The sequence below is a fragment of the Brachionichthys hirsutus genome, chromosome 11 (assembly GCF_040956055.1).
Source record: "Brachionichthys hirsutus isolate HB-005 chromosome 11, CSIRO-AGI_Bhir_v1, whole genome shotgun sequence".
NCBI lineage: Eukaryota > Metazoa > Chordata > Actinopteri > Lophiiformes > Brachionichthyidae > Brachionichthys > Brachionichthys hirsutus.
The window spans coordinates 9,980,224-9,998,185 of NC_090907.1; the positions used below are offsets into that span (position 1 = coordinate 9,980,224).

Consider the following 17,962-nt stretch of genomic DNA (forward strand, 5'->3'; position numbering starts at 1 on the left):
GCAAAACATACAACATTGATGACCTGTGGGTCTCCCGCTTGCCATGTTCTTAAGAGGAAGGAATCTTACACACCAGTCAGATCAGTCACATATCTGTGCATGGGGTGGGGTTATTTAGGCATGACTTAACTCCTACTATTTGGACATTTTCTCTTTCTCATTCGGTTCACCACCATCACAACAGCGCTCAGGTCTGGAGTTTTGTCAGCCAGGGCGCGTGTATTGAAGCATATTTGACATTGATGAGTACTTTATAGATGATCCTCGCATCCCTCTGGCAGGTATAAGATTGTGTGGTGGGATCCGTCTCCCTCTCCCTTTATTATTACGCTTCATTCAGCTTTCCCATCTTCCTTCGTCTTCAGCTCATCCCTTCCATTTCTCTGGAGAGCCTCCCCATCTCTGTTCCTTGCTTTGGGTCAGCAAACGCCCATCTGCTCTGGGTGCAGAGTGTTTATTTCACCTTAGTGGAGGACTGACCTGTCATGTCAGGTGAGGTGAGGTGGTCAAAAACACTTGAGCGGTGATGAAACCGGGACCAATGAGGCCGAATGAAGTATAACGTGTAACCTCACCACAGACGGGTTCGCCTCCCTGAACCAGAGGCTTTTAGTCATGACACTCTGAAACTACTGATTTCACTGACTTTACTCAACACAAGATGAACGTTTGATAACAGAATTTTCATTCCCTCTTTGACTCTTATTCGTCATCTCTGTGAGCTGGCATTTCATCACAGAAAGCGAATGAAACCAAAGCGGTTTAGTCGACACTATCTCACCTCTTTGGCTGAAGTGTTGAGTTGGACTGAAAAATGTCATGTTTTATGAATGGAAATGAGATAAGAGCATTTCTAGGGTGCGCCCCTGTCCCCTCACCACAGCCGTCAAGCTGAGGCCAAGAGATACGTTTTATACAGTACCGTCCTTGTGTTGCTACCGGAGGTCAGCACACAGTTCATTCCACTTAGATCAGCTGAATTATTCAGCAGACTATCTGTAGCACCACCAAATGTGAATGTTTATGGCATCGCCATCATCCTGATCATCAGAGTCAGAACCAAACAATGTTAACACTTATCTGTGTCAGGGATGGTGATGAAACATACAGGCCTCGGACCAGAAAGTCCACATATTATAAAGCTTGTAGAAGAAAATGAATCATGCAAGAATAAAAAACAAGAAACAATCCCATTACTCTCATAAAAGATAGTATGGCTAATTATTTCATAATGAACCGCAGCAGCTGCTGGAGAGCTTTGTTTTGTCAATAAAGAGGAGAAAGTGAAAGAACATGAGAATAAGTCCAGATAAAAGAGAAACCAAGGGCAGGACAGAAACTGGCGAGAAACAAAATCAAGGAGTGAAACGGAACAAACAGCCTCAACGAATGATGTTTGACCAAATCCTACTACTTTATGTATGCTGATAGTAATGATAAACACTTTAATAGCGATACAGACGTGTGTACAATATACAATACTTGACAAGACAGTGCCACCTACTGGTAAGTGAAGAGAACTTCAGTGGAAAACTAAAATATATTAATGTATTTACTGAATCTGCAACTGTTTGGACACTGTGTGTGTGTATGTGTGTGTATAATTGTGTGTGTGTGTATGTGTACGCACACGCTGTGATGGAGGTTAAGCTTACAACAATCCCTAATAACACTGAAAACTGACTAAACACAAAACCTATCATTCATTCATTCATTCTGTGGCCATGAAGTCACACGTACACAAAAACATGTCAGAAACGGTTGCTGGACACAATAAACCGTCCTCATTCACTCATCCACCTTTAGATGCTGACCGGTATATTAGAATGCGGCCTTGTTGCAATAATGAGGAGATTGATTTTCTACAATTGAGGCATCTTTTTCTAAATTGATTAATCCAACATTAACCTGCACAGTTTATATTCTCATAACTAACCAGAAATGGCAGCTTTCGCTGGAGCACACAGAAAGATTTCCTAGAAAGATATTGTCAGAGTTTGTATAAATTTAAGAGCTTTAGCTTTGTCAGCGAGGCCAAAATGAAAACAGACTTCTCCAACTCTAACTGACAGATCACAATAATTTCTCATGCCCTGCAGCCCTTCATAAACACAAACACACAGATGCACTCCCTTCAAACATCACTGTGATGCTATGAAGCTTAGCACTTGAGCCAGTCCTCCGTTTACAGCCTTGACCTAGGACCTAGGTTGATCGTCATGAGATGACTCAGCAAAGAGATTTTGGTCGAACCTTTGGGAAAAGCTGGGGAGGGGGAAGCAAAGACAAGATATCAGCATCATTATGTTTAATTGTGTAAATAGGTCAGTGGGTGGGGGGGGGGGGGGGGGGCTTCCATTGTTTAACATTTGACTTCTGTGTCTTACCCCGAAGTAGTTATTTGGGACGAAGCCCTCTCTGCCACAGAGTGAGGCCCACCACCAGTCTGAGCCTTCGGGCTTCTGCAGGATGGTGACCATGTCGGCCTCCCTGAAGCTCAGCTCGTCAGCTGCCTGAGCAGGATAGCTCCACAGAGCATACAGAACCCCACTGTTCTCCACCCCCATGGACTCCTCCACACCTGGGATAACACATTCTTAGTTTTATTTTATGTATGCAGATCTATCATTTAACAACCACACAGTAACGGGGGATAAAGTGGTGTTTTCTGACAAAAAGGATTACATGTCATTAAATATCAGCACCAAATGCGTAAAATTCCTGTTTCGAGCTTTATTTTGAAAACATCTGATGCGCATTTTTATTTGAACTGTTACTATTATTATTCACAGTGCGTCCTGCTGCACTTTCTTTGATTAAGACACCGGGTGTTCCAGGATATTGTCTAATAAAATGGAAACTGAAATTGAAAAGTTTTCCAATTAGTATTAATTGATAAAAATAAATCAAAGGACATTATGTGGGTGAGCTTGACTGGCTGAACATACAATATGCAGCTGTGTGTGTGTGTGTGTGTGTGTGTGTGTGTGTGTTGGCCTTATCGCCTCACCCCTCAGGAAGCTCTCACAATCTTCAAACCCTTCAGCATAAGGATCACACTTCTGGGAGGCGGTAGCGCCGTCGCTGTGCGTCATGGCCATGACAGCCGCTCCACTCCTCACCAAGAACTCACACAGAGGACGGTCATTACAAGAACCCGCGCAATGCAGAGGAGTCCTGTGGGATGCCGGTAAATAAATACATCGTGAGAATAGAAGAATGAACTCATCACATTAGGACACGTCACAGTCGAAAGGCCTTGATCTTCTCGGTTTAAAACCTAATGACGTTACATAATGAGAGCTGATGCATAATGAGAGCTGATGCAGGTGAACAGTGAACGGATATTTACCAGCCATGGCTGTCTGGCGCGCTGACATTGGCTCCAATACGAACCAGGAAATCCACGACATTGTAATGGCCGCCACAGATGGCGTTGTGAAGAGCAGTGATGCCTTCATCATTGGGCTGGCTGGGGTCACTGATCTACGGAGAACATTTCACACAGAGCGGGCTCATCAGCTAAACTGTAATCCGTTATGATAGACAGTATAAGAATTACACTGCCCCCCCACCACACACACACACACACACACACCTTCTGTGCTGCTTTCTGCACCGTCTCCATTTCACCGACCAAAGCTCCGTCCAGCAGCAGGACGAGCGGGCTCAGTCGCGCTCGCCTCCCGGACCCTTTACGCTCTCTGTTTGACCGCCGCAGAATAGAATGGTAGCTCTGAAGGGACAAACGAGATGAAGCGTGTGTAAATGCAAACTAAAAACACCAGACTGCTGAGAATACTACCCAGTTACGGAAAGAGAAAGGCAACAATGACCATTTTATAACGATAGTCGTTGCTATAGCGTTCACAGCGGTGGCACTGTGAATGAAAGATGTACGAGAATAACTCCCGTTGCTGTTTTTTCATGATCGGTACAGGGCAAAGTGCTTTTATTTGGTGCTTGTGTGATCATGACAGCGTCACGGCTCTGAGACCTTTTCTTACCCTGAAGTCATGTGGAACTGTTGCAGACATCTGAGGCAGCCCAGTAGGAGGCATCGCAGCTTCCTCTCCCTCAGAAGAGCTGCTGGACTCGCTGCCCGGCTCCCCTCTTTGGCGATGGCCTTTCTTTCTAAACAGCTTATCGATGAGATTCTTGTACTGGTTGGGCTGGTAAAGGGAGGCCTTCTTCAGCGGCAGCGACTGCTCCACAGAGCCTCTTTTTTTCAGTGCCCGGGGGAATTCTGCCCGAATGCGGAGCAGCTCTTCCAGGTTAGGAATCTCCTGGCTCTGGGCCTCAGGAGCCACCACCGGCTGTAGCCTGGTGGGGCTGAGGGGACGAGGAGCTCTCGGCGCTCCCTGCTCGACCTCCCTGCTGCCCCCTGCCACGCTGGGATTTTCCGAAATCATTGGCATGTGGTGAGCATAGTCCAGCCTCTCTACTTCTGCATCAACATCAGCTGGATTCAGCACTGTAAAAATACATCCCAAAGCACAACTGTAACACAGGTTACAGGACAATGTGAAAACAGAGTGTCTGCACAGATGTGTCATACCATCACTGCATGTGATTGGCTGTCTCGGCTCAGGCGGGTGGGCTTGGGCAACAGGTTTATTGAAGTATTCCCTCGGATAGGCCTCGGCTGGTTGGTAACCCCCCATATCGCCTTCTCCTCCGAGGACTCTGGGGTGGCGACTTTGCATTGCTCCCCAGTGGGGGTTTTGGAGACGCATTATAATGGAGAGGGGGATGGGCCGGTGCTGACGGTGATGAGTAGAAGTTGGGGGAATGGAGATACGGGAGCTGATGGGCTGAGGGTGGTAAGGTGAGTGGACTGGGGAAGAAGCATCTGGAGGTACTGATACACGCGCGTCACGAAGGAGAGAACCGTGGGGGAACTGGACAAGTTTAGAGCGTGGATCCTGGAAAGAAAATGAAAGAGGGATAAAGTCTCACTGAATAAAATCCACTGAAGAAGATGACTGCCAGTGCCTCTGATTGGCCCAAAATCACAGAGAATTATCACCCAACTCTGCAGCTCTGTGGAGCGTTTCGGCCTCTCCCAGCTCTTTGGTTTATTTTACAGCAAAGTTATTGTTCGGTACAGTCTCACAACTTCAGCATCAAATTGGCAAATAGTTGTCAACGACAGTACTGGAAACAATATGCGATGTAACGGTCATTGCAGAATATCTGCTCAGCATCAATAAACGGAATGAAAGAGCTTCACAGGGAAAATGACTCCTTGACTAATATTCATAAGAAGGACAAAAACGGGAGTCAAATGAGATAAAAAATATGGAGGTAGGCGAGTAACTGCCTTAATTTAAGACCAGCTGATAGCAGAACTCTTGTTTCCTTATAAAATTAGTTTGGGGTACAATAAAAGCGCTATATATATATATATAGCCTCACAAAAAGGCTCTTGAAAGGCTCTTGGTTGACACCGCTCACCTTTCTGGGGCTTTTGGGGCTTTGTGTTGGAGAAGGACCATCAAGGTTTGATTCTCTCCAGCCACTGTTTGGAAGAGATGAACGAAGCCACTCTGTCTCTGTAACGGGGAGACGGTAATTTAGGAAACAGCAGAGTGCCAGTCTTCCTGAGGTTTGGTCCATAAACTGTCTATTCTGCACTAATAACGCAGCTTCATTTACAAAGTGAAATAAATACAAGCGAACAAGCGGAATCGCATGGCGAGAGGAATCAACCGACTGTCATAGGCGTGTTGTGGTTTCCTCTTATAGCACACATCCAGGTCTGTCTCATTCCACTTGCTAGGGCTCTTTTGCTGCTGCACACCCTCATCTGAAAGAGAGAGATAAAAGCAGAGGACAAGAAAGAGGGGAGGGAGAGATAGATCAGTTTCTCCCAGGAATTTATATTCCTGAAGAATCTGGCAAAGAGAAATGTGACATTAAACCTAGAGAGATTAAAAAACAAAAAGATTTGTTGTGATGTACAATTATTCGTAGTACAGCGTTGTGAAATTTGTTCTCTGCAATTGACCCATCCTTGAGCAACAGGGGAGCATGCAGCCTGGGGGGGGGGGGGCTGGGGCTCGAATCACCGACCTTCCAGCAAGTGGATGACACTCTTACCAGCTAAGCCACAATATTCCTCTAGGTGGCTTTGTTTCGTGATTTTGTCGTTTAAATTATTCCTAATAATTCAACACGCTAGAAAAATCTGATTCTTATAGAATAGAATAGAAAGCCTTTATTGTCATTGCATAGTGGCTATACAACGAGACTAGGAATGTTGAACTTGTTATCAAATTAGGCAACCATGCCACTAAAATCGCCATTTGGGGTAAAGAGCGTACGGTGATTGTTGAACCCGTTGCCAAAACCACTAATACAGATCATTTGTTATAGTTCAATATTTCCATCTGATTTAGCTGGTTAACAACATCCGTCTAACTATTTTACAGCTGGATTAGTACAATCACGCACTTACCAGGTTGCGGGAAAGGATCAAAGGGTTTTGTCTGGGTGTTGGGCATATTCCGCCTCAGGGGAGAGGGGCTTCTGTCCGGCCGAGGTGACCTGCGACCCATCTGACTGTTATCGTACGGGCGGAGGCGGTTCTGGGAGTGGAACGGGGCAAACTGGAAAGGCTGCTCAAAAGATGGAGTTGTGGGACTGTGAGAGGGGCTTCTGTCCGGCCGAGGCGACCTGCGACCCATCTGACTCGTTTCGTAAGGCCTCAGAAGGCTCTGGGATTGGAACGAGGCGGACTTGGGCGGTTTGTCAAAGGACGGCGATGGGGGGATTGGAGAAGGGCTTCTTTCCCTGTAACTGGTTGATCCTCGTGGGCTGCTGTCATAACCAGTGGGAAAATCACGTCTTGGCGTGTGAGGAGAGTGTTTGGGGCTTTGTTGGCCAGACCCAGCTCGGGCAAGTGGGGACTGTGGATCCCGGTGGATCTCGGGGGATGAGAGTGGGCTGGTGAAGAACACAGGAGAGGGTGGTGCATTATTATTGCTGTAGAGGACGGAGTCCACGGAATGGATGGTTGTTGAGCTCGGCGAATAAGGCTGGGGGCTGGATCTGACAGCATTGCTGCCCCATGTCGAGATGGGGGGGCTGGACAGCCCAGTGGGCTGAGGCTTCTCTCTGGAGACTCTAGAGCTGATCTGAAAGGGAGACGCATTAACGGTAAATAAATAAATATCAGGAATAACTATATTTACTCGACTGGATAATACAATGTGGACACGGTTCAATTTTAACAAAGAAAAACTGTTTTTTTCATTTAGTAGTTGTTCAACAACTGTATCACCCAAAGGTCTTTGAGAGCCTCATATGTTGTTGAATATTAACCATTTTTTATTTTGGGTAATATGTTAGACTATGAGTTAAATATTACTGCCAAGTATTTTTAGCTGAAAATACATCGGTCAGACATTTGCCTTTAAGTGTAGAAAGAATCGCTCGGGCAGAAAACAATGTCTTTGTAAACTAACTAGGAGAGCAACATTCTCATATACACATGAATGTAACTTCAATCTGTGGGAAATGAACAGCTAAAAGGAGAACATTAAAGACCGATTGGTACCTCAGCCTGCGTGCTGTCGGAGGACGCCTCCTTCAGCATTGAGTTGAACTCTTTGGATAACTCATCTGCGGTGGCCAGCGATGCACTCAAGTCATCATTTATGGTTTGGACTGAAGAAAAACAAAACAAAACAAAACAAATGAGCCCCACACACATTTATATTAATATTTCCATATGGAAATAAGACACAGAAGGAAAAAGAGAACTGTTTGCAGAGACTCACACAGGATACTGCTGCCCATGCTTGACTGAGAACTCATGGTGGCGACGTAAACGCTCTCAGCTCCTGAAAAAAGGAAACACATTCGCAAGGAATCAGCCTCAAAACACTATCAAACATTATTTTGGCAAGCTTATGAGACCGACTTCCCTCCAGAACAATAGACATCATGCTGGATGAAGCATCCAGCCAACACATGCCCTCCTGCTGGCTCTCTCTCATGCCACTACATTGCTCTGACACACATCATGTTTCAACAATCTGAAACTTTCTCCATCGCTGGAAGCAACATGCAGGCATGCTTCAGATCATTTGGATCACACAACGACGTGACAAGTCGGTGGCGTGTGAGCCCGTTGAGCCATAACCCAGAGGTCGATGGATCGAAACGTCCTCTGCTAACATTTAGACCATGGCGACATGTCCGGGGTGTATCCCGCCTCTCGCCAGTAGTCAGCTGGGAAAGGCTCCAGCAACACCGCGAGGCGGATGAAGCGGCTGTAGACAAGATGATTGAGTTCGTCTCGTCCACAAGAAAATGAGAGCCTCAATGTGGTGTGTTTTTAAAACCAACGTGATATTAGTCAGGCATAGATATTATTACACAAGACTGCAATCTAAATATTTCCATGTTAGTAGATAATAACAATCTTAACAAGCCCGTCCCTCATAATAATCTTAAAATAAACTAACAGCCGTGCACTCTTAGCATATTCAGACAGGAAAACGCTAGGTCAGTCTTTCAGCCTGTGGAAAACAACAACACAATGTGAATGATTCAACCACACGCCCTGCTATGCGGACCACTCAGAATTTCTGGGACCTGATTTGGTACATTTCCTACACCAACAAATCACAGCTGCCATGTATCTGTGTCTTGTGCTCAGTATCCTTAAATATGACGTGTACTTCAGTCGTTAAAACTTCCCTCCTGCATGGCGAACCTTCATTTTGTTGGTTTTACTTTGTCAAATGTGGGAAAAACACATACCTTGCCACAAGGTATGACTGAGACAATACTGTGCGTGGTTGCCTTCAGGGCTCTCGCCAAATTAAAGAATGTGTAAAAAAAATAGCAGGGAACAAAATCTTTCCTTTGGATCTACTCCAAAATTCAGTGCTCCATTTAGGCATTGTCAGTTCTTTGACCCAGTTTCATGGTGATCCCTCAAGTATTTTACATTGAAAAGAAAGAGAAAAAAGTAAAATAAAATCTGAATCTGTCCTAATTTAAGTGGGTTCTGTTCTGATGGGTTTAAAAATGGGTTTAAAAAGGACTTTATCCACAATAAAGTAATAAAATAATACAAATATTGTTGTTATAAAGTGAATGCAGCTTTTTTTTAATCCAGATCCACTCCTAAATTTAATGAGTTTATATTACATTTCATTCAAATCTGTCAAGTCGTTTTCATGTGATCCTGAAAATCAAACAACAATAAATCAAACAAACAAATGAACACTGGAAAAAAATATCTCGACAGAGGGTAAAAGCGTCAATGCTAGCTTGTTAAAGCAATAAATATCATATATGATGCACATCGGCTGCTGTAGATCACACCATATACTAACCTGTAAACCTCTTTTTTGCCCTCTAACTTAATAAATAGGCCTGGTGAGGCTTTCAAAAATGACATAAGGCGCATTTTAAAAGATCAACCTCAATCACTATTTGATCATACGTGTCTGGAAATGCCTCAGAGTCCAGACATTATTTGAACTTAGTCAAGGACAGAGGGAACACAGATTGAACAACGCTGTCCAATAGGAGTGTGCAGCACAATCAGAAATGCACGCTCTCCGGTGTGGCGGGGGCTTCGTGGTGTTTCGGTTGGGCTTGTTACAGCCTCACATTCCTCACCGCTCCTCCCAGTGAGTCATTCATTTCACACACAGTCTGGGACACTCACCTTTAGTCGAGAGCCGCTCACACAAAAGAGAGATTGCACTCTCTCTGCCTTACAAAGGTCACGCTGTTCACTTGCTCACTGAACTCCCCCCTTCCTTCCTGGCAACTCATTCGCCCCCACCTCTTCCTTCCCTACTCTATCTGCATGCTGTGTGGGACTGTCTGTTTTTAAAACATCCGTGAATAACAGATCTTATAATTCTTATAGCATAATAATATTTAATAGACACGTGACTTTTAGTTCACAGTGGGATGATCGTACTTCCCTTGTCCTGTCTCTCCTGCTCTGTCGTGTTATTTTGATGACTTCAGGCGATAGAAGCTGGTTAAAATAGTCTTTGTTCTTTATCTTGACAGCTTGTGTTTGTCATTTCTATTTGTCTTCCTGTGATTTCATCACGGTGCAAATAAATGGAGGGTAAAGTAAAACATGTAGATGAGACTTGGTAAAATAAAGATAGTATATACATAAGCTTGCAATATGTCTCTCTATCCTCTAGTCTACTACAAAATGTGTCTTGATTTCACGGAATAGCCATATACTAGGACACCTCAAAGAAGAAATCCAGTAAAAAGGGATACTTTACTTTCAGTAATGAAACACAGACACGTTTATCTTCTGCAGATAATGTAGCTTCTGCAGCTCTACGGTCTCCAGTTTTGCTGCTCTTTGGTTTTGTTCCCAATAAATGGTTCTTGGAAGACCTCAAGCTCACTTTCCCTTCAGCTCGTTTTCAGTGCTGTGATGATTACAACATAAGCCGCTTCTTCCATTTAGCTACTAATTAGCTCTCTTGAATGGTAAAGTCGGGATGAAAGAAGGAATCCATGAACGAGTGCTTGACAAAAGTACATCTGCTTCCACATCGCCCGTCTTCACATTTTGAGGGAAATGTGCTAATAGACACTCAAAGCTCTGTGGGAAGCGAAAAGGAGATTAAAGGACTAAAGACAACAATCATTAGCGTTCCAGAATGGAGGTCCCGAGTTTCTTTCCTGCACACACACACACCCATTATAGCTGGAATCTACATCACATAGTCTTCCTCCAGGCTCTGGCTTTGTCTCCGTTGACTAAAACAGAAGCATAAAAGAAATTCCCGTGAAAAGAAACATTTCCTGGGTGCACTGCGTTTCATTTTATTCTGTCGCTATATTCCTAAAACATTACAAACTAAGTGTGGCTGTATGGCATCATGCAGACAACACAAACAAAATGATATTTCACAGATGATTTAATTGGATCCCCCAGATTGTATCATCGATCCTGGCTAAAGCATGATTGAAATAAGTTTCAACTGGATACATAGTTGGAAACCTTAAAAATTTATTACAGATTAGTCAGAACTTGTACCTCAGAATTCAACAACTGTCAGCTTCTCAAACATAAAAGCTCCACCCAAGGTACTGGTTTTTAATGACACCCTTCAACTGACTCTCTGAAATGCCTATCCTGTCTAGCAACGTAGATAAAGAGTGGATGCTTGCACTAGCACGCACGCACGCAGGGCATCCTAATGCCAGTAATGGTTGACTATCAGTCATATTGATCTAGTCAAGCTGAAGATAGCAATTCGTTGCTGCAGACACTAACTAAAGTATGCATGGCTTTTATGACTAATCCTACACAATACAAGCATCCAGTTAAATCCAAGAGCCACCCAGCAGACGACACAGGAATCTCTCAGTGCTACACAACATGACAGACATTTCTGACAGATTGTATGCGCCAATAAATATGTGCAGTGTGTCATGCTAGTGCTGAGGTGCAAACAGTGCAGAGCGGGGGGGTCACTGCCAAAAAAAAAAGGACAAATTGTGTTTATCTGTTTAAAAGTGAGCGCTTGAACTGATTTGATCACTTTTAAAGACGGATCACAGGTGATCTCTGCATGAGGTTTCATCACACCGATGCTGCTCAGCTGGTTCTGAGACACAGCACAAAGGCCACCGATCGGAACGGCTCCATATTCCTGCTCTGACAGGAAGCTTTAGTTTAGTTTGCAGTTTGTTCAACAATCAGCTTCTGTTAATGAATGTCACAAAACAAACAATCAGCTCATAAGGAAGTCAAATGCTACAATGTATGTTTGTTTGTTTCCATTTGTCACAGAAGTCGTGAATATCCAATAATACTACATTAAAAACAACAACACTGGACATCTCTATACATGTTTCTACTGGACTTTCCCCTCTGTGCTGGCAGACAGAGAGGCATTCCAGGCTGGGATGGCAACAGCTGGTTTTCATTACTTTAAGTAAACGCTCCTCCTCGCATTCTAGACCCCTCACAACGAACCGTGGAAAGGAGTGCGTGGAAGGAACAACGCGTCTGCGTAAAAGGAACAACGCGTCTGCGCGACGGCGCTGATCTGCTGCTGACCTTAGATGTTTGAGACGATCAGATCGACGTTACAACTCAGGCATAACTTTACATCCCAACGTCACCTCCTATACGTTCACCGCACACAGTTGCGCGCTCCGTGGATAGACACGCACGTTACGCGCGTCAGTACAGGACGAACGAGAAAGCTCCTTACCGTAGTAAAAGAAAAGCTTCTTTGTTCCTTTGGCCCGAGTTTAGAGCGTATCCTTCCAGAGATTCTTTGTCTTTCTGAAGTTGGAGTCCCAAGTCCGCGTTTCCGTCTGGCGGCGGTTGCGCCAGATATTTAGTCCTCGCCGCGGCGCGCACGGCTCTGAGAGTTATTCCGGCTTCAGTCCAGCCCCTCGAACTCTTGCGCTTCTGTAACCCGAGCCAGGTGTTCCATCCATAGCTGGCCCAGGTAAAGCGTTCACAAGTGTTGAGATGACGCGTGTCGTGGGTTGCATTTTGATCAGTGCGCTGGTCAATGTTTAACCAGAACGCGTGTACAAAATCTAAGCATGCTTGTCTGCAAATAATAATAATACTAATAATAATACTAATAATAACCGTTTTCACATGGAGAAACAAACACCTGTTTTTTTGTGTAGTTAATTAAACAGTAATGAATCTATTTGAGAGGCTAATTAGGCTGCCATTAGGCTCTTCTAAATAAATATGCATTATAATCATCATTACTGAGTATGAGTGTCTTTTTTTAATTTATTTTTTAATTTTTAATTTATTTATTATGTTTGTGGGTGTTTGTATAGCCTGGTAGACTGTGTAAACTGAAGTGCCCCTTGGGATTAATAAAGTTGTCTGAACTGAACTGAACTAATTCTATTTTTAGTGGTTTTTATTTCAAATGACCAATCAAATTCTTCTTTATTCTTATGTTACGGGGGGCACAGAGGGACAAGCACAATGGCGAAGGGTTACAAGTATTTATTACAAAATTACAGATGGGAAGTCACTCTTCACCTTATCCCGTATTGCCTGCCAGTCCCCAGTCCACCCCGAATAGCACCGCACTACAAGGCGGAAAAAAACCCGCAACGTCAACACTCCAACTCACTGCAAACTTAAAAGCAACACACCACAAACCCATGCACTAATAAAACCACACATAAAAATAGGATCGGGTATGGTGGGTATTGGAGTGTCAACGGGATACAAGGGAGGGAAGTGACAAAACAAAAGAAAAGAATGAAACAAAAAAATAAATAAACAAAAATAAAAATAGGTAAGAGAGTTAGTCCGCTCGTACAAGCTTACACAATAAACAAAACACAGATGTACGACACTGAGCGGACTAACTCAAAACAAAACTCAAACTAAACTTAATACAAAAAGACAGCAGGCAGCGGCGACATGAACACTGAAAGAACCAAAACAAGTACAACATTATTATTTGTTAAAACACATTTAATAAGATATGTCTAAAACTTTAAAAGGCCGCATACCTGAGGCGTCGTTCTCCCACGCCCAGTCATTCAACCCTTACGAATCAGAGCTCGAATCACTCCGGTCCTCAACAGACCCTATCAAGTAAAACACGTTTAAAACCTAAAACATGCCTAAAACTTTAAAAGGCCGCATACCTGAGGCGTCGTTCTCCCACGCCCAGTCATTCAACCCTTACGAATCCGAGCTCGAATCACTCCGGTCTTCAACAGACCCTATCAAGTAAAACACACTTAAAACCTAAAACATGATATATAAAATCAACATATTAAAATATTCACCGGCTTAGCTCATCAGATGCTTCGACCATGCATGTGGGCCCAGCAAACAATCTGGTCACCCGACAGGAAATTGGCATCATCTTGGCCAACAGCCACTCCCTTTTTAAGGAGAAGCGCCCCAGGAGAGGGCGACACCCTGTGGTGGCCTCCAGCACATTCACCCCGTGGTGTCCCCTGCTACACTTATAAGAGATATGCTAGTTTAGATTATTCAGTGACGTTTGGTTTTCACCAAAGTTGGTGTTTGTGAAAGAAACTGACAGTGGCAAAATCAGTGGTCAACAATAATCGATTAGTTTCACTTGTGAAGGCAATTTGCCATTTCCCAAGGATGCGTCAGGCTGTTAATGCTTTTTTTTTGCATTGGAGTTTTTTTTCTTTTTTTCTCTGAGTTACTTAAAGGTCAGTGTATCTTTGATTATTGTTTCAGAAAAGGATGTAAAAAATATATTTCGTTGTAAAATACAACCAACATTGAAAACAAGGCGTTTACTTTTTATATTCAAAAAGGGAGAGACGAAATAGAAAAAAAATGAAATATATTTAATTTTCAACTTCTGTTTTGTATACGACAAAATAAAATCGGTAGAAAACGAAAATTGTGTGTTTTCGTTTATTTTTGTGTTTGTTATACCGGATGTGATCATCGACCTACAAAACAAGAGTGCCAAATGTAATGGTACGGCCCCCTCTGGACACGCAGAGTGGCACAGCGCAGTCTACAACACTTAACATTATATTATATTATTCTATTCTATTTACATATCCGCTCCCTGGAAAAACAAACAAAAAGCAGATCCGTCTAAATTTATTTTCTATTGATTTTACTTGCTCCTGTCGCCCGTATACTGTTGGGATAGGCTCCACACTACGCGGTTGACAAAATCAATTAATAATTTTACCTATTATTCCAAACAGAAAAAGACAATTTAATTTTTCCCTTAGTTTCACTCATCCATTTTGGGCAAGAAAAATGAACACGTCTTATTTTTTCCAAAAATTTTTCTTTTATTTTTTTTAAATGCGTCAATCAACCACTCATTTTTCATGTTTCCGATATCTGTTTATGAAACAAAAATCGAATTGCACGAACCAATAAACAATCCCTTTATGAGGTAACGTTTTTTGAAACGGTGTTCTTGTTTGTTTGTAAAATGTTATCCTCATTTTGCACATCTGAGAATAACTATTTAACGTTTTCATCTGACGTCATCGCGTAACCTCGACGTGTTTCCGTCCTACGGTAGAAAAGTGTTTCCGCCAAGATGGTTGTCGGAGCCTTCCCTATCGCCAAGCTCCTCTATCTCGGACTGAAGCAGCTCAGTAAGCCTGTTGCGAACCGAATAAAAGATGGAGCGCGGAGAAGCGAGTTCTTTAGGAATTACATCTGTCTGCCTCCAGCACAGCGTGAGTAGAGGAGCTCAAACCTGCTAATGACCGCTAGGTTTCAGCGACGAAGCGCCCGGAAGGATGGATCAGGCGACGAATTCTGCAACAACCAATGGCATTGCGTTTGTCACGAGCGTTTACCCAATCACGTTCATGCGACTACTCGTTCGGCCAATAATCGCAAGAGGGCGGGCGCCCGCTGTCATTGGAACCGTTTCTATGAAGTCTGAACTCTGAATGCCTTTTTTTCTTACGTCCTGTTCAGAAAACGACTTTCACTTTGAATTGGTAAAACATATTGTGATCAGTGTATTCTGTTGTCTAAATATAGGCTGTTAAATGTTTTTATTTATATTGTATCATTAGAAATATTGTCTTAGAAGGACAATATTAACCTATTTTTGACTTGTCACAATTTATTCTCTCAATATTGTTAGTTTTCACTCTAGAAACAACCAAATCTTTCCAGAGTCAGACTGTTTGTATTATTGTTAAAGTAAACCTTAGAAAAAGAAATATATCTGCAGTTTTGCAGTATATATATATATATATTAGATTGTGCTTGTTATCCTGCAACTTACTGTAGGTAAACATGCATCTCCATGAATTCTCAAATATATATTCAATAAAGATATAAACAGCATGATTTCTTTCATGACGCTCGGCACCTGACGGGTGTGGATCATCAAGGAGCCGATTAGACGGCATCATTATTGAACAGAAGTTTGGAAGAAAAGACCTCACACGACTAGAGCAGAATGTATTTGAGCTCAGTCGTCGGGTGTGACGCCGTTTGCAGGACAACAGATGTCCTTCCAATGTAGATGATCGGGCCATTGATCGTTGTGTCCGGTGCCTCTTCAGTGGCTGCAGAGATATATCGACAGTAGCTGGAACAGGCTGTTGTACATGCCGATCCAGAGCATCTCAAAGATACTCAATTGCTGTGGAATTCAGGATTTCCTCACAGTAATAAACACGTTCGTATCGGCATCAATGAGCTTCTGTGAAACAATTTGACAGTTTGGCCAGATATTCTTCGTCTATTCAAAGCGAGTGTTGCCTGAGCTGTCTGTGTGGTTGCATCATACGATCTTAAAAGTGGAGGAATTATTGATACGGTGGTCATTGGTTGGCATGGTTACAGGCCTGCTTCTGTGAGGCTGTTTGGGTGCTAAATTCTTGTAACCCGTGTTGCAGATGGATTATGCTGCAACATGCAGCGCCGCTGGACAGTTCTACAGCCGGCATTTCAATGCTTTTTCTGTCAGCTTGAGGCTCCTGTTGAATTGATTTGTGTATAAAAGGGTACATTTTAGAGCGGCTTTTTAATGGGATCATCCCAATGCACACCTGATCAATAATCACCTTGTTCAGTCAGCATCTTGAGATACTTAATCTGGACAAAAGTGCACTGGTGCAGTTTTTTTTTTTTTTTAAGAATTGGAGTTCGACTAGGACTTTTGTGTGTACTGCATACACAAAGTCTTAAATCTTTATTCAACTCGTAGAAAGTGGGGAACAAAGCCAAAATTGTTACTTTCAATGAGAGCAAAGGTGAAAAAAAAAAAAAAATCAACTATCATATTGGAAGTCTAACTATATGTCTTTTGTCTTCAGTTTACCACTGGATTGAGATGAGAACAAAGATGCGGATCATGGGCTTCCGTGGTTCCACCATAAAGCCTTTGAACGAAGATGCCGCTGCAGAGTTGGGTGCAGAGTTGCTGGGCGAGACGCTCGTATTCCTTGTTGGTGGTGGATCTCTGGTACTGGAGTACAGCAGGCAGAGTGCTAACTCCCGCCGCAAAGAAGAGGAGCTAAATGAGATCATTCTGAACCTACAGACTCAACTCACAGAACTAACGCTAACCACAGAGACACTCGATGCTCAGTTGAGACAGTTCAACAGGCAGCTGCTCGCTATTCCGGTTCCCAACAAGAAGTGATTAAATCATTAATGTGGCCCTGTTTGTTGTTAGTCTGTCTGTAAGAGAATATTAGTGCACAAACTTGACTTGCTGTCATATGTACGTCACTTAAATTGGGTGGAAGAGATGGATGCCAACATGCCGTGGATTTAGGGCAATTATAAGCTCATTTTGAGCAAAATGTTGTAAATGGGGATTGCTATGATATTCATAGTATGTTTATAAGATTAATTTGCATGTTCATTATAAATCTGATTGTAAAGAGGGACAATAAAAGCAAATGGCAACTTTCGAGCCAAAATGTCATAACAGCGCCAACATATTAATTGGTCAGTTTTTCTCTTTTCTGGTTGAAGTATATTGTTACTGTTTGTTAGAATAGTATGCAATAAATTACTTCTGTTTGAGTTTGTGTAACAAAAACACAACAAAAGACCTAACAGAGTCACTTCAGATAGGTTCTCCATGGAGATGCAGGTAGATGGGGCTACATGGCGAGTACTTTCACACATTAAGAATGACCCCACTTTCTTTGAAGCAAAAATTCTAAGCAAGCATGGCAGGATGCTTTGGATGTCTGAAGGAATGCAAATTAAGTAGTCCTTCAGCATAAAGTAAACATGAATCTTTACCTTAATAAAAAAATATTTTGTCGAAGATGGTTTTGAGCATATGTGAGTGAACAGGTATTCCAGTACAAGGGTTAGAGTTGAAAGAAATAGTGAGGTTGGTGCAGCAAATTCGAGGGTGGTGGCAGTGGAATTTTTAAAGGATATCGGAGAATATAAGACAATATGGAGGGAAAACCACCACTTTCTTTCTTTTTTAATTTTTCCCCTGCC

The 17,962-nt window shown here is 42.9% G+C and overlaps 2 protein-coding genes and 1 long non-coding RNA gene across 3 annotated transcripts; 1 reads left to right on the forward strand and 2 right to left on the reverse strand.

Annotated features, from left to right (window-relative positions):
• Positions 1 to 644: 644 nt before the first annotated feature.
• On the reverse strand, positions 645 to 12,349 carry ppp1r13l (protein phosphatase 1, regulatory subunit 13 like). Its single transcript, XM_068745384.1, has 13 exons — positions 12,231 to 12,349; positions 7,785 to 7,847; positions 7,562 to 7,671; positions 6,461 to 7,139; positions 5,717 to 5,809; positions 5,458 to 5,555; positions 4,559 to 4,925; positions 4,008 to 4,474; positions 3,599 to 3,736; positions 3,353 to 3,486; positions 3,011 to 3,177; positions 2,388 to 2,581; positions 645 to 2,265 (listed from the first exon to the last, which is right to left on the reverse strand). Exons 2-13 carry the CDS (start codon positions 7,819 to 7,821, stop codon positions 2,230 to 2,232), a joined length of 2,520 nt encoding a protein of 839 aa, XP_068601485.1. The 5' UTR covers positions 7,822 to 7,847; positions 12,231 to 12,349; the 3' UTR covers positions 645 to 2,229.
• Positions 12,350 to 13,063: 714 nt separating this feature from the next.
• LOC137901855 (uncharacterized) lies at positions 13,064 to 13,909 on the reverse strand. Its single transcript, XR_011105716.1, has 3 exons — positions 13,657 to 13,909; positions 13,519 to 13,596; positions 13,064 to 13,433 (listed from the first exon to the last, which is right to left on the reverse strand). It is a non-coding gene; the product is annotated as an uncharacterized lncRNA (long non-coding RNA).
• Positions 13,910 to 15,065: 1,156 nt separating this feature from the next.
• Positions 15,066 to 17,429, forward strand: opa3 (outer mitochondrial membrane lipid metabolism regulator OPA3). The gene is made up of 2 exons (XM_068745166.1): positions 15,066 to 15,207; positions 16,810 to 17,429. Exons 1-2 carry the CDS (start codon positions 15,066 to 15,068, stop codon positions 17,136 to 17,138), a joined length of 471 nt encoding a protein of 156 aa, XP_068601267.1. The 3' UTR covers positions 17,139 to 17,429.
• Positions 17,430 to 17,962: the final 533 nt, after the last annotated feature.